The sequence below is a fragment of the Gambusia affinis genome, linkage group LG01, assembly GCF_019740435.1.
Source record: "Gambusia affinis linkage group LG01, SWU_Gaff_1.0, whole genome shotgun sequence".
Taxonomy (NCBI): Eukaryota; Metazoa; Chordata; class Actinopteri; order Cyprinodontiformes; family Poeciliidae; genus Gambusia; species Gambusia affinis.
In genome coordinates this window covers 696861-713288 of record NC_057868.1, presented here as the reverse complement: position 1 = coordinate 713288, position 16428 = coordinate 696861, and the positions used below count along the sequence as shown (strand labels likewise).

Genomic DNA, 16428 nt, shown 5'->3' with positions numbered 1-16428 from the left:
CTGTGTCCACTGTTTCAAAATGGAAAAACATCTTTTAAGTGATATTTTGTAAAAAAATAAATCATCTGACTTTATAACCATGAAAAAAATGATCAGACTTTCTCCTCCATCAACCTTTGACCTCTGAGGGTAAATCTTTGCCAGGAACTTTGAGTTTTTCCAGTTTGCTCAGATATTAAACAGATAAGACTCAGAGGTTTTATTTACAAGTAAATGCAGAACTTCCTTAACGACCCATTTGGACTGCTGGGAAACAGTTAAACATTAAGCGTTGTGATGGGGCAACACTTTCAAACAGCAAGTTCATATTACTGATGAATATGCTTACTCTAATTTCCTCCTCAAATCTTCAATTAATGTCATTATGAATCACCAAACTAAGATGACAGTTTCCTTTCTCTGTACTTGTTTTAGTGTCACACTTGGCACTTTGAATCTGTGGATTATTTAATCCATACTAATCAGATTACTATCATCATCTGATTATTATCAGATACTAATCATCAGACATTTACAGCAAACACACATGACTTGGCATACTGTGGCATAATAAAGTGTTTTATTGTATATGATATTAGAGGCAGTTTCCGACAGCTCATCACACCAGCAGTTGAAGCCAAAACTCCCCAAAAGGTGTGTGTGGGCGGAGCCAGTGCAAGATGAACAGGAAACATGGAGGACAACGTCAGGGAATCCAACAAAAATCACATCAACAAGTTCAAGTAAAATGTGAGAGGACCAGCTGAAGTAAAACTCGGTGTCACGACTGCAGACCTCCACGGATTCAGTCATCAAAACATGGAGAGAAAAATAAAACCTCCATACCAAACAGAAATCCAAGGATGAATCAAAGAAAACAAGTCTGAAGGAAAACACATGAACAGTATAGTGCACAAACAAAAACACGTCCGATGGACTTCCACACAGCCTGAGAAAAACAGTTCACACTTTCAAGTACTAAAGTTTCACCAAATCAGACACGATGTGAGAAACGGAGCAAAGTTACTCACAGTAAACAAAACAGGAGACAGATTATCCGTCTCCTGGTTGCACAGGAAGAGAAAGACGTTGAAACGTCTTGATGTTGACATTATAATGAACATGGAGCAGTGCAGCATGTGAAACAGGCAGTGCAGAGCAGAGGCAGCTTTCAATCACTGAACCAGAGCTGTTATTTACAAATCATTTATTAAACAGCATTTCAGTAGTTAGACCATGAAAAACCTTCAAAACTTTAAAACGAGAGAAACAAAATGGCTGCTGAAGTTACATTCAAACTTTTCGACATTATAATCATTTCAGTGCAGTGCTGAGAGTATTATTGTTTCCACCATGAATCACGTTCTGACACGTCTGTGTGTTTGAGCCATTCAGTTTGTATTAAACTCCTCAGATCTGGGGCACGCCCCCTTTGGAGGCCTTGGTCCTCGTCGTGGGTTCGACTCCCGGTCCCGACGACGTTGGCCGCATGTCTTTCCCCCTCTCCTCACCTGCTTTCCTGTCTGCCTACTGTCACAAAAATACGAGCCACTAGCACCGCAAGAACTCTTCGGAGAAAAAAAACAACAACTCCTAAGATCTGAGGTCAGAAGGGTGAAAACTTTTCCTAACGTTGGATATTTTCATGAAGATCCTGACATGCAGGTTTTAATCCCTGGGGTCAAACCCTGAGCTGTTTGTGTTGAGCTGGGGCAACTGGGAGAGGGGCACTAAAAGACCTGGGGCAGATGGGGCATCCAAACACTTTACAACTAACAAATAATTCATACTCCTTCAAACTTTAAGGACATTTCTTTGAATTTTTCTTTTCACAAATAGGATTCTGAAATGTTTGGCCTGCAGTAATCATCAGTGAACATGAATAATTTGATATATTTTTCAATTGAAAGTCAAAGGTCAACACATTGAGCCAGTTTCAGAAGTCAAGTGTTCTGGTTTTGTTCTCGAGTCTCATTTCTAATATTAAAAAACAAACAAACAAACAAACATGAAACTAATGAGCAGAGGTGCAAATTCCAACCTGAAAACATTTGGAGGAATTAAAGAATGTTGTTCCTCTGAATCTACTGGGCGACTGCAACAACCACCAAGACCACATCAAACCCAAATATTAACACTTTGGACAGAGAAGCTGTAGGTTTTCACTAACAATGAAAAACTTTCCACTGATTTTTTAATGCAAGCTCATCCATCCAGGAACTGTAAGATACATTTTTATGAAACCTCATTTGTCTGTGAAGGTCATTAATATGTGAAATTTATTTACCTGAAGATTTGAAACGGATGAGCTAAACCAGCTGAAGCTGAAAATGTTATAATGTTCAATGTTTGCTTATGCAAATGAGCAATAAAAGAGAAATGCGTTAGGGTTAGTAGACCTGAGTCAGTCCAGTTCTGAGAGCAACTGGAGATTATTTAGGGGTGTCAGGGTAAAGTGGCTTCATTCAACTGCACACCACACTTTTCAGATATTTCCTCTTTTAAACACTTCATTTAATTTCCTTCATCCAGCTCTTTGTGTCCATCTATCAAATAAAACTCTGTGATGTTTTTGCTTGAAACATGAGAAAATGTGAAGGTTGAAGGAGGACTTTGCTCTCGCCTTGAAGCGGACCGGGTTATTTTGGATTCAGGAGGCTAAAAATATCCATCAATCTGCAGGAAACTGCAGAGGGCTCGTTGCTCTACAGCACCACTCTACTTATCCCATAAATGACGTCGCCTTACTCTGGCATCAGACCTGGATTACAGTTGTCTTCTAAATTACTTTTCAGAGACAAATCTATTCTTTAATCTCAGGCAGATGGCCATCTGGGCCCGTTTCCTCATCTCCTTTTGACAATCCCATCCTGACAGACGTTGAGTTATTAGAGGACGGTTCATTCACCATTCACTATTTATGTCAGGAAACATGTGAACTGAAGCTCCGCTTTTAGAAAGACCCTAAAATAAAGTTTATACATGACCTTTAAACCACGGTCACACACAATGAAACGGTAACATGTTGAAGGGAAGAACAAACACACAGACAATTTGTGTGTTAGAGGAAAACATGAAGACCAGACAGAGATGTTCCTGAAGTCGTCTCTCTCTGTGCTCAGGAACAGAACCAGCGCGTCCAGCAGCAGATCGCAGCACATCGTCCTCCTCACACACACACACGCACACACACACACACACACACACACCACAGTCTACATCTAAAAGAAGGGTGGGGCCCGTTGCCCTTCCTGAGTCTTGGGACCCTTCCATCTCTCAGCGGCCGCTTTAATAAACCCCGCAGCTCGCCCCACGGAAACAGTGCAAAGTTGAAAGTTCAAATGGCTGGAAGAGCAGCTGGGCTCTGACCCCGGCTCGGATCCCGCGGACCCGCTTCGGGTCAGACCCGCCGCCTGATGTCTCATCCAGCAAGCGCAACTTAGCGGGTTAGCTTAGACTTGGAGGTTTGAGGAAGAAAAAAGAGGAGAAACAGGTGGGGGAGGGGCTAAGGGTTACAGACACATCCTGTCACAAGGCACTGGAGCTGGTTCTGACAGGACAGAGTGGAGGGTCCTCTGGTCACAGGGTCAGAGGTCAGCAGCATGGCAGCAGGAGAGGAGTCGCCTTGCTGCCTTCAGGCCGAGGCCGGGGTCCGTTAATGCATCACTTCCTGTCAGCCCCAAAAAGGATTTTTACAGACTCTGGCCAGCAACAGCGCTGCTGAAGCTGCAAAGAGATGAGAGCAACTGGTGAGAGGACGGACGGCTGACCGTCACCAGGGAAGCAACTAGCCGTTGTTAATTAATTGTTCTGGTGATTAATCAATTATTCTGTCGATTAATTCTGCAGATTTGAACCACTTTAGCCTTCTTATACATTTAGAAATATATTAAAAGATGCAAGTGAATAATCCAATTCCTTTTTAAATAAGAAAATAAAACATTTGATTGCGTAAAATGCAACAACATAGCATTATGTTAGTGTATGCTAGAACTGGATGCATATGCAGCAAAAAATATTGTAAACATCAACATGTGAAAGGCTGAGCCCTTTGTGACTGACTTTACAGTGAACGGCTGATCCGTTCACTTCTCTTTGAATGAACTGATTAATAATTAGTAAAAGGTGCTTAATAGGAGATGTTTTTTGTTGTTGTTTTTTGAGCAGAAACTCAGTCTGCCACCTCAGGAGTTTGTGCAGAATAAATTTACAGACAAAGGTAAAATGTATGTGATTAAGTTGTGGCTTTTTTACTGCTCTGAGTGTGTTCTTTAAACAAATATCGTTTTCTTGCACAACGCCATTCCCTTTCAGCAAGAAGGTCCTGGGTTCAATTCCCAGCCCGGGGTCTTTCTGCATGGAGTTTGCATGTTGTTCATTTCTGACGGACCACCGCTAACATTTCCATCAAATTTCATCCCATCATCGAGATACTTTAGTTATTATTAACAAAAACAATGAGACATTCATTGTTACTCATTGTTTTTGTTGTCCAACACTCAACATTAATTTTTGTGCCGGTTTATTTAATACAAACTCAGCTAACTTTGGCAATCCTACAAAAAAATATTGCTCACCCAAAAAATCTTTTATTTACTGAAAGCAAACTGCTGTTTTCTATTTGTGAAAATCCATAAAGTTTTAATGTCAAGAGACATTTGTTTTCCTTGACACATGAGCCAGAGCTTTAAGTTTTGGATTTTTTCATCCATTACTACAATCACTAGAGTGCAGCTGATTTAAACTTTAGAGCTGCACTGAAACAGCAGCTTCTCTCCTCAGTAGGCCACTTTCACAGATAAAAGTCCATCAAAACAGTTTCCAGCTTCAATCTAAAACACTTACCAGGAGGCAGATTAGAGAGAAGCAGTTGTGCAGCAGCCGTTTTATCTCCTGGTGTTACTACTGAACGATGCCTGGGGGGTTTTGAAGTTTATATTCTCGTACACGCTCGAAGAATCATCATTTGTCATTCTGGAAAACACCAGCAGAGATATTTACCGTTAGCGCATGCTGCTGTCGCTCAATGATCCATCACGTTCCAGTGAAACGCACACTGAAGACGACCTGGAGGACGCCATGTTGTGCTTAGACCTGGAGTTGGTCATCTGTGGATACTTGATGTTTGAATATTCCCTCTCCTTTATTTTATTCCTCTGAAAAAGAACAAAATGTCACACAGAGACTTTATGAGGTGCTGGATGTCAAGGAGGAGAAGTGGACTTTCAGAGCACCTGCTCCTCCTCCAGCCTCTTCTGGACCGTGTCTATGTACTGCTGCACTGCCATGTAGATGAACTTGTATTGCGCCTCAGTCTGGACCATGCCGGACCGCTGCTGCCGGACCATCTGGATGGTCTTTGGGATGTCGATGTCACAGTCCAACCCTGGACCAGAAACACACACATGAACCTCATCCAGGAGGAAAGTCCAGACTCACCAGATTCCTTCCCACCTTGGCGGTTGATGATGTCGATGAGGACGTCGATGACGATGATGGTGCCGGTTCTGCCGATGCCCGCACTGCAGAGGCAGACAAAGTGTTTGAAATTAATAGTAAAATACAATTCTAGCTCTAATTCCGGCAGTAGTATTGAAATCTACTCATCTACATTGTTTTCTCATAAATACGCCTGAAACAGAGCAACCAATAAGCTATCGATGACTCCGATGATTAGTCCATTAATTGGATTAAAAAAATTGGGACATTCTGCAGATATTTCACCAACTAAGCTTATTTTAGTTGTAGTAATGCATTTAAAAGATCCAAATGAAAACTTTTTTAACTAAAATGCAATAACTGCTGTCCTTTAGTGAACACTTGATGATCTGCAGCTGAGAAATACTTCAAACATCAACATGTGAAAATCAATACAGAGTAAAGCTAAAATGATTAATAAATAGACAGCAAAAGGTCAACCTGATAAAGGTAAAACTAACTCTTATTTACAAAGATTTATTTTTTATCTTAAGTGGAAAATGTTTATATTTCTGGTACAGGTTTGGCTTAATTACTGCTAAATATTTTGTTTAAGTCAGTATGATCCAGTTAATGATAAATTAAACACTAAATGATATTGATCACAGACAATAACTTAACATGAATTAAGGCAGCAGTGTAGTAGAAGTAGGAAACACTACCACCTGCAGGTGGGAGCTAGCATCACTTAAATCTGATGTTCTGAACATTTTGGCTGAAAATTTGCAATACGTTGATAAACATGACGCTGCTGAATCTGCTGATTCTGTACAACTTTCCGTTCAGACAGTCTGGAAGGACTGGTTCATGTAAATTAGCAGTATGCAGGTAGAAGCTATTTGATAAAATAATATGCACATGTCAAGTTATCTGGAAGGGTCCATTGATTGGTCCCTAAGGAATCCCAAGGGCCACAGGGCCAAATCCAGACAGCGGGTTTGTGAGTTTTCCCCAGAAACGAGTCTGTTCTCATCACATTTTCATAAAATGATTCAGGTAAATAATTTCCCCTGCATTAAGAAGCGAGGCGCTGCTTTGTGTCACTTTGTCCCATTAAAGCAGTTCGACCTGCATGGCTGTCCGGTCAGAACCGCAGAGGAATCGCTCCACTGCTGTACACACTTTCCCCAGACGACTTAAAAACATGGCTGCTGATTTGAACACTTCTAGTGGCTTCCTGAACTTTGGAGAGTCTTTAACTGTACAGTCTGTCCCATTCTCTTCTGTAGATCCTCTAAAAAGAAAAAGAAAAAGCATGTGTCACAGCTTCCTGCAAGCTGCTTGTGAACTTTTGTTTTTTTTGTCCAGACGTTTCAGGGAGGTTGAGAAACTCTGAGCTGACGCTGCTCAGGGGACGTTGGCTGATTCCACATTCATCCAGGGAGTCTGTTTAGACAAATCCCTGGATCCCTGGATAGACATCCAGTGGAAACATTCAGCAGCAGGACCAGATAACACACACACTGCAGCTCTGATTCACCTAGAGACAGCTGTCCTCATATGCTCAGAGTCTTTAAAAGGACTTCATAAAACACAGTAAAAAGCAGTCATGCATGTTTTATGATGCTCCACCTGGATGGCTGTTTATTCAGCCAACCAGCAGAAAGTTCACAGTTTTAGAGCCAGTCTATTTTCATGACTTTATGCATCAAAATAGATTTACTTCAGATGTTCAGCCTCATTCATGAAGAATTAATTCACCAAGAGGAACAACTTGTCAGGTTCTCCATCATTTCAGTTTCTCAAGATACTCCATACTTCACTTTATAGTTGTACGGAAATTAAAGTTTAGATATTTGACCTGAACCCAACCCAGCCTGACATTTGGGTGGAGTTCGGGCTTCTGTGGCGTGTTTCGTTAGCCTGCAATACATTCAGCACAGAGAAAACCAAATGATAGATGAACCAAATGATCTACTATTGTTTACGCCAGTGGTCCCCAACCATTTTAGTGCAGCGGACCGGTCAACCCTTCGTAAATTTCCTGTGGATGGGGGGCGTGGGGGCACGCCGTTGTTTCTTATTCATTCTGCTGCATGTTGGCGCGCAAGACGTAACCGACAGCATCCGGTTTAGGATTTTCAAAATAAAAGCTCCTCCAGACTCAGTACATAGAACGGACATATTTAATTATTTCTTGCGTGGCCCGGTACCAATTGGTCCACGGACCGGTGGTTGGGGACCACTGGTTAGGGACCACTGGTTTACACTATTTATTGTAAATGGAGGAGTAGATAGTTTAACCTGTTAAAGAATTAAAGAAAGTAAGTACAGAGAAGTTAATCAGAGCCCACTGATGAGAAGATCCTATCAATCACACATCCCAGATGATTTGACCTTTTTTCACTTTGCAGCTACAACAAGCAACAAAATGGAGCTGAAAGACATAAGAAGCTAAAATCAGGAGTAGTAACAGTTTTCAACTGCTTGTTGAAAACAAGAGCAGTAAAATTGTACATAAATTAATATATCGAGTTGGCTTTGAGCTCAGATCTCTAATTAAAGCTAATCACAGCCTGTGGGCCGGGTTTTTCTTTTCAGCTCTAAATTCTAGCTTACATGAGCTCTTCCCAGTTAGCGGTGCTGGTTGTACCTGCAGTGGACGACGATGGGTCCAGTATCCTTAATGGTGCTCTGTGTGCAGTTGACTTCCTCCAGGAACCAGAGGACGCCGCCGGGCTCGTTGGGGACGCCGTGGTCCGGCCAGCTCAGGTACTGGTAGTGCCAGATGAACCGCAGAGGCTCCTTCTACACAAACACAGCATGACAGGAAGTGAGGATGTTCTACTGGAACCAGACAGCTTCAGCAGCTTTAAACGGGTCAGAACAACCTTCACTGTTAAAGGAACTGAGAGCCAGAACAACTTCACTGTCATTTTCATGGCATAGTCTAACTGGTGAACACAAACAAATAAAACTATTGTAGCGCTTTTGGTTTCCAGGGTAACGGAGGCGTTGGTGTAGGTGAAGATACGCAACAAAAAATAGAAAAAAACCTCTTGATGAACTTTACTTCTTTCAGCAACAGATGAATTACAACGACAACCGAGTTGTTCTCATGTAAGAACCGTGTCGCTTCTGGTCTCTAGCTCTGGCACAGACAGCGGTTGGCAATATCCGGGCAGTGAGCAGTGAGAACCATAACAACAACAGAACATAAACATCGAGTCTCGTGATACTCTTTTTCTCTCGAACTGCGTTACATTTAATGACCTAACTAGGCTCGGAAAACTAAAATAAAAACTATGAAACCAAGCTTAAGGTCTAATAAAGTTGAACCTTCTTTACACTATTAATCACTTTTAAAGAATGTGTATTTAAAAACCCACATAATGAAACAAGAGAAGGAGCAGTTGTTTAGAATACAAAAATATTGTATTTCACTTTTCAGAATGAATTAATGTAGTAATTAATAGTTATTTCCTCTGTTCCTGACATGAATGTGTGTAAGGAGACAGTGTGTGCTGCTCTGCGCCGTTCACCTCTGCTGGTCACATGACCAACAGTAAGCCGCTCTGAAAACAACAACAGGAACTGATCACAGCACTGCTCTGATAAATCCATCTGTGTTTAGTTAGCATTCAAAATGAGCCGCTCCTTTATCACAAAGTCCTGAGCCTGTTGGACGTCTCTGAAGGCTGATGATGTTCCAGATCTTTATTTTACTGACTTCCATTTAGGTGAAATGCCTCCTTAAGATACTTTCAGCAAGTAATAGAAAAATCATAATTTGGAAATGGCTACAAACTGACCACTGGTGAGGAATTATAAAAGAAATGTACAATAAGGAGAAACGAGGAGGAGAAATGAACCAAATGCTGGAAATAGGGAATATTTATACAGAAACCAATAAAAAATTAAACTGGGTGAATTTATCAGTCCATTTTAGTTACTTAGCTAGTTTTATTTTTCTATTTTACTTTATTTTTTATTTTACTGTACTGTACCCATGTTGTTCACATGTTCTTTGTAATATATAAAATTAAAAAGTAAAAATTCAAACGTGTCTGCCAGCAGCGCTGATAAGCTCTCATAAAGCTGTAATTATATGTGAGGAAATTATCTGTATTATAGCAAACATTGAATATTTATATTGAAATAAAAATAATTCAAAGCTCAATTTCCACTTGAATTGGAGTTTAAATGTGTGAAATGTTATGTTTTAGGTGTTATCACAGTTATTATTATTAACTAATGCTTACCATATTACCACTAGGAAGCAAAATGAATCTTTATTCCTGACAAAAGTTGTATGTTTGTTGTGTTTTTTTCCACTTATTGCTCCATCTGCTAGTCAACCAGATGAGTCTTGTAAACTGAAGCTCAAACTGTTGGCTTGGTAATCTGACTCCAGGTCAGAGGTCAGCCGTCCCTACCCTGTCCAGGCGCGTCACCTCCAGCTTCCTCAGGATGTAGTCCTGCGCCGGCTGCTCTTCCACATTCCTCACCAGGACTTTCCCAAACTCTTTAGTGCCGTTGAGGTCTGGCCAGTACCGGACGCATTTGTTCTGATAGAAACATGAAGAGAGAGAGAGAGAGAGAGACTGGCATTAGACAGTCTGAAGAAACGGCTCAGCTCAAGCAGCTTTTCAGGAAGCTTATCTGTCATGCTATCCCCTGCTAGTCCTGTCCACCACACTGACACATGTACATGATCCTGACACTCACATGCTAAAGCACTCACTGCTTTCCACTGATGACTCATAAAAAAGGATGATATTAGATTATCACACAGCCAAAACATTTTGAAAGCGAGAATAGGAAATGATTCATGATTGGCTTCTTTTGTCAACATGTCGTTAAAACTGAAAGGCATTGATATGTGGTCTTCTGCTTTTCTTAGCGCAATTAAGTGTTTTTTTCCCAAGTTGGAACCTTTCTGTGGTGTTTCTTTTAAACGAGTAACTCGGATGCACAAGCAACACTGGCAAACAGCAGAGAGATGACAGTCACCTCTCTGAGGGTAACTTTTGCTTCTAGAAACAATGTGATGCTGGAAAAAACTGTAGTGATACACAGTATCAGTACAGCAGTTTTGAATGCATGAAGCTATTCAGGTGTAAAATTGCATCTCAGTGCTAAACATGTTGCAGCAGTCCAGACGTCCCAACGCTAATGGCAGTGGATGATCAGTGGTTCCTGAAGCACTTTAACTCTGAATGAGTCTAATGACACTTTGAATAACCTAAAGAAAAATAAAAACAATAAATAACTGTTGCTAAGCTCATATGTTTATTCAATGATTCAGCAGCAAAAGGGTTTTTGAATTGGAAATATTGGTTGTTATGTTTTTGATTAAAATGAGATTAAGTATGGATCCAGTTATTAACTTTTAATCTGGTCCCACCACAACTAATGCAGCACCAAGCAATAATTGAACCCTTTAGCATCCTGCTAAAGTGCATCAGAACGGCTCATCTTGTTTTATGACGAGGACTAGAGCAAGCATGAGTGACATGGAGGCGGCTCACCCTTCCCCGCTCCATCTCCTTGGTCGTCATGACGATGACGTGAGCATTCTCCTGATACACCATCTTCCAGAAGTCGTTCACCGTGTTCTGCAGGCAGCCCTGGGTGGCAATGAAGACTTTACTCTCCTCCACATGCCGCCCGTCTTCACTCACGTTCTGCATGGTTGGACAACAGGAACGATTCCACATGAACCGTTTTTACCACTGAGTGAATGTTAATTATGTAATATTAAATGTCTAGAAATATATTTGACATCCATAGCGTGTGGAGGAAGTCCTTCCTGGTCACAAACACTCACTCTGATATAGTTAGCGTTGATGTAATCCGAACCCGGAGCGTCTGATTCAGAATCTTTAATCACAACTCGCGTTGTGTCGACTGCAAACACAAAGTTCAACCAATTAATGCATGAAGGAGCAGTCAGTCCTGAAACCACACAGACATAATGCAGCTGATAGGCTCAGGCTATTAAAACACTATTTCTATGCTCTGTCATCTGTGTCACTCTTTCCACAGGAAGTTGGAGAGACAGGAAATGGCAGGTTGCTGTGCGACTCACAGGGGAGGATGTTCTTGTATCTGTTTTTACTCTTGTTTTCTGGCTTCTGGCCCTCTTTCCGGGGATACAGCAGTTTGCACTCTTGCTGCTGAAGTACCTTTAAAAGAGATGAAGAGAAGAACAAAAGAACAACATAAGATAGACAACATGAGGATTTCAATGAGTTATTGCCACATAAAACAGTTCCAGGAAGAGTAGAGCAAAAAATAATACTCTAATGACATTTCCAAAGACATTTAGGTAACTGGAATACTCTGAATAACGCTGGGTGTAGAACAGTGTAATGAGCTTTTATTACAGCCGAGGGCACCATGTGGAGAAGTCAGAGGGAAACATCTAACAACTCAGGGTGTGTGATAACATTCACTGTGCAAATGCCTTCATTTTAACAGATTCACACCCACACCGGGTAATACATTCATTTTATGACAGAAATATTTCAAACAAACGGTAAACATAGCACTTTTCCAAAATGGAAAAAAGTGGGTTGTTTTATTTATAGACTCTCAGACTTTCTTGAACTGCTTCTAAAAAATTATTTTCCCCTTTATTTCAATGCTTGAGGTGAAGTAGTAGTTATTTGGATAATTAGCGTTGTAATAGAAATGGCAGCCCACCAATCAACCACTTTTTGCTCATAAACTTTCTAAATACTTATTTAGAGTTCTATCAATATGGTTATGTTTGGCATTTTCATGTCAATTTGTTTGGTTCTCCTTCTCGGCCATGCGTTTTGCTTCCACAGGGCATTAGTTTCACTTTAACATGACATTATGATGAAACTGGAATAATATAAGTGGCTACACTGCACACACCTCAAACTCCTCCCAGAATCCTTGTTTTGGCTTCTCTGAGTTGTCTGCTACTTTGTTGAGTTCTCGTACCCGGTTCTCGATGTTGGCAGCGTTTATCCTCGTGGCGTTAAAAGGCTGCCATAGTCGCACAAAAACACAAACATTTTGAACTGGTCACTACAAACCAGACAGTGAGCTATAAAACAATCACTAGAGAATATTCTTAGTTGTATATTTCCCTAACTGTGTCTTTGTCACCTGTTTGAGATGCACTACAATGCCGCTTTTTTCCACCATGGGGTTCTTTTTGTAATGATCCACCAGATCGGCCAACGTGTCAAACCGTTCACCACCTCCCACATCATACTTTCCTTCCTGCAGAAGAAAAATGTTTACAATTAAAAAGGAACTATAACTGCAAGCAGTTATCAATGGGTTCCAAGCCCCAACAATGATCAAACCAACCAGTCAAAATCCTGTGTCCATGTGTCCAAAAGAGAAATCTCACCTGGAAGCGAATCATAACGTGTGTGACTTTGGTTTTGCGGTCGATGTTGTCGTGTTTCTCCTCGTTGGTGAGAACCGACAGGACAAAGTCTCCGGGTTTACTCTGACTCTCTCGGACCAGAAAGCTGCCAGCTCTGCCTTTTTCTGTGAGGAGTTTCTCTGCATCTCTCCCAGAGAGGTGACCATGGTACCACCTGGAGATCGATAAACAAGCATCTTTCTGGTTGTATTTAATATTTAATGGCATAAAACACTCGGAACAAGAGCGTCAAAGGACATACTGCAATCCATATGTCTGTCATCAAGCTCTTGTTTCGCTGTTAAATCAGAACTGTAACAATATAAACAGTTTTTCTTAGTTTTACAACTTTACAGAACTGTGTGAAATTCTGTTGAGATTGCTTTGGTAAATATTGAAGCTTTATGTATCTTTACACTCAATATGGGAAGGTTTTGACTCGATCTAGGCAGTAGGTACCAAACTGAACGCGGCAAGGAGGCTGAGACCAGCACGTCATCTTCTGACACACATATCAAAAACATTCACTAAGATCCAAAACATTCATAACGTTATTAAAGAACAACAAAAAATCAACAAAACGTGTTCAAATTAATCATCCAACAAAAATAATAATCCCAGTAATTATTGTTTCAACTAGATGTTGCACAATTCTGTGTGTTTTGGTCCAAAATAATAACAAAAGGCGACTTAAACACCGACTCTCTGAGCAGAGCAGGAGTTTAAAACTAGCTCATTAACCACTGCTGTGTTCAGGGAGCGCTTATTAATAATCACTAAATAAATATCAAGCCTGAAAACCTAATATCGCAACGGACTGAATGTTATGTTTTTAACATAATCTCTGTTTGGCTTGTGGAGTGCAGGCGGTTACCACGGCAACAAGTGTTCTTAAACGACAAAGAGAGATGGAGAGTAAAAAGGTACTAGTGGGTTTGAGTTGATCACCTGTTTGGGTTATTTTACCTTTGCTGTGGTGAATTACAGCCGCTGTCATTTCTAAACGTTCAATAAACGGCAAACTTGGACTAATTACCTTGTTTGTTTGTGAGTATATGTAATTCACAACAAGCATCAAATATGGTAAACATGTTTCATTAAGTACTTAAACAAATGGCTTCTATAATTAGAATACAATCATTTTGTGAAACTAAATTGTCTAAAAATTTTTAAGTAGTTTGGTGTTTCTGGCATCTTGCTTTGAGTTCAGAGTCTGAGAGGCTTCTTCTCTATCAAACTAATTTTTTTGTCTCTTATTTAGTGTAAATGTTGATGTTTATGAGATTTTCTCTAAAATAATAACTTTTTTAACCTGCACAGCTCCACTGTGTTGAAAAGGAGAAGCTAACATTCACAAATGACATTGAAATAAAATCCAGTCCAACATCTGGTTTGAGGCGATTCCTCTGGAACCTGTTGGAGGAAAAATATTTAAACTTCAGAAGATGTGCTTTTAACTTAACAGTGCTCATTGGTTCCTCCAGAAATTTCTCATATTGAGGTCATCAAACCAAAGTTCAGATCTACCATAACAGACTGATCTGCAGGCCTCGGGTTTGCAACCAGTTTCTGACAGAGAAACCAGTAACCTCCTCCCAGTGACAGAATCTCACTGAGGAAGAAACTGGATTAGGTTTTCTATCACTTGATGTATATTCACATATAAAATAAGTCAATAGAGTTTCAATTACAATCTTTATGTCTTCGTGTCATGAGGTAGATCTCAGCCGGCTGGTGAGAGGAAAAGTAGATCTTTGTCTCAAAACGTTTGGGCATCCCGTTATAGATAAACACACATACAGGACTGGACACTACTCAGTAAAACGTCTGATGGTGGTGTCCAAACTTTTTGCCAAAGTTAGGCTAGACAATAAATCAATAATATATATTGCAAATGAAATGGGATTAATACCAATAGATGACATGTCTGGTAGAATAATCAATGCACAGAATATTCTGCACAGCATTATGAGGGATGTAAATGGTAAATGGTAAATGGCTTTATACTTGTATAAAGCACTTCACAGTCATTCACACACACACACACACCCACACACGCACACGCACACACACACACACACACACAAGCCCACACACACATGCTCACACCCTGATGGTGGCAAACTACTGGATAGTAGCCACATCTGCCCTAGGCGGTCTGACAGAGGCTGTAATGCACCGACGTCATCGTGACCTCTGACCCCACCAGCAGGCAAGGCAGGAAAAGTGTCTTGTCCAAGGACACAATGACATATCTGGACACGCCTGATTCATGATTTTCAGCCACACGCCTATTAAATATGGGCACCAGAGTTTCACCCTTTTAAAGCGGACATATTGTTATATTAACTTCTCTCTGTTTGCAGACTCAAGCTAAAGTTCCAAATAAAAGATTAATCACTACAACAGCAGACAGAAATACCAACACAGGATTTCTCCTTCAGATGCCTTTATTCACCTGCTGCTTCTCTACCTAAGACTGTGCTCAGATAAACTCTTTGTGTCTGAGCATCTCAGGGTGGATGTGAGTGCAAGGTAGATAAATCAACAAGATGGATAAGTGAGATGAACTTTTTCATCAGAGGGGGCGGACTGAAGAAAGTTTCCTGTAATTCACGGCTTTAACATAATTTAAATGTATATGTGCGCTGCGTGTAGACTCCCACTCCAGAGTGATAGCATCTCTTATATGGCTGCAGGCTCACTTCACCTGATTTTCAGATGAAATACTCAATGTCGGCATTTTGTTTCCTGTGTGATGATGAGCCAGAACGTAAAGAAAGCGCCATCAAGAAAAGCACCCAGAATGGAAAAACCACATGAACTGTAAACCAGAAGCAGCTCTTACACCTGATAGATTAAGACACACACACAGTGCAGAGCAGATGTGCAGGCATAAAAAACATTTGCATCCAGTTTTTTTAGGAGAACCATGTTTTGCAGAGTAAGGCCGGATTCTGCATTCAAAACATAAATATTCTCTGAAGTACGTAATTGTGTGTATATTTGCAAAAGCATAGACGTCAGCTAGTGAGTTAATCCAAACATACCTTTGGGAATACACAATAATTTATCTTTCTGGATTCTGTGTGCATATAAATTTCATGAGTGGGAGTGTTTATTCAGAGTATCCTCTCCTCAATCTGTGTAAACATGTAGGTGTGCTGGTACATAAGTAACGAGTTAATGTGGATTGCTGACCTACTGTCAGTCCACTGAACACTTTGCTAAGTGATGTGCCAGCGGGCCAGTAATTCAATATTATTGCTTGTTCTGAGGGCTCTGAGTGGATCAGCAGTGAGGCGGCAACATCAAGCTGGAGAGGTTTCCAGGACTGCTGCTTTGCCTCATTCTCACTTCAACTCTAAGCAGACTATGGAGCCAGTTTACATTAGGACAACCTATGTTCTGAATGGGCGATGAATAAATTAACTGACTTGAAGTGGTATCATGTTTACATGATGAGAATGTTATTATTCATCATTTGTCCTGTTCGAATGTCATGAATACAGTCTAATGTGCGCCTGGAAGGTGAAGTGAGAGTGAACGTTTAAAGTGGGCTTTTAAAAGCCATCATCTTGTTCTGCTTTGCTTCGTTTAGAGCAGAGATCTCCAAGCTT

General features: G+C 40.7%; 1 protein-coding gene across 1 annotated transcript in view; it reads right to left on the bottom strand.

Annotated features, from left to right (window-relative positions):
* Nucleotides 1-540: 540 nt before the first annotated feature.
* ptpn11b (protein tyrosine phosphatase non-receptor type 11b) overlaps nt 541-16428 on the bottom strand; it is a 48360-nt gene continuing 32472 nt past the window's right edge. The window contains exons 5-17 of the mRNA XM_044117554.1: nt 12791-12983; nt 12541-12657; nt 12304-12417; nt 11489-11585; nt 11228-11307; nt 10929-11084; nt 9834-9965; nt 8051-8205; nt 5434-5501; nt 5214-5365; nt 5035-5135; nt 4825-4953; nt 541-3705 (exon numbers count right to left, since the gene is read on the bottom strand). Of these exons, the coding sequence (XP_043973489.1) occupies nt 4866-4953; nt 5035-5135; nt 5214-5365; nt 5434-5501; nt 8051-8205; nt 9834-9965; nt 10929-11084; nt 11228-11307; nt 11489-11585; nt 12304-12417; nt 12541-12657; nt 12791-12983 (1453 nt within the window). The 3' untranslated portion in view covers nt 541-3705; nt 4825-4865. The remainder of the gene's footprint in view (nt 3706-4824; nt 4954-5034; nt 5136-5213; nt 5366-5433; nt 5502-8050; nt 8206-9833; nt 9966-10928; nt 11085-11227; nt 11308-11488; nt 11586-12303; nt 12418-12540; nt 12658-12790; nt 12984-16428) is intronic.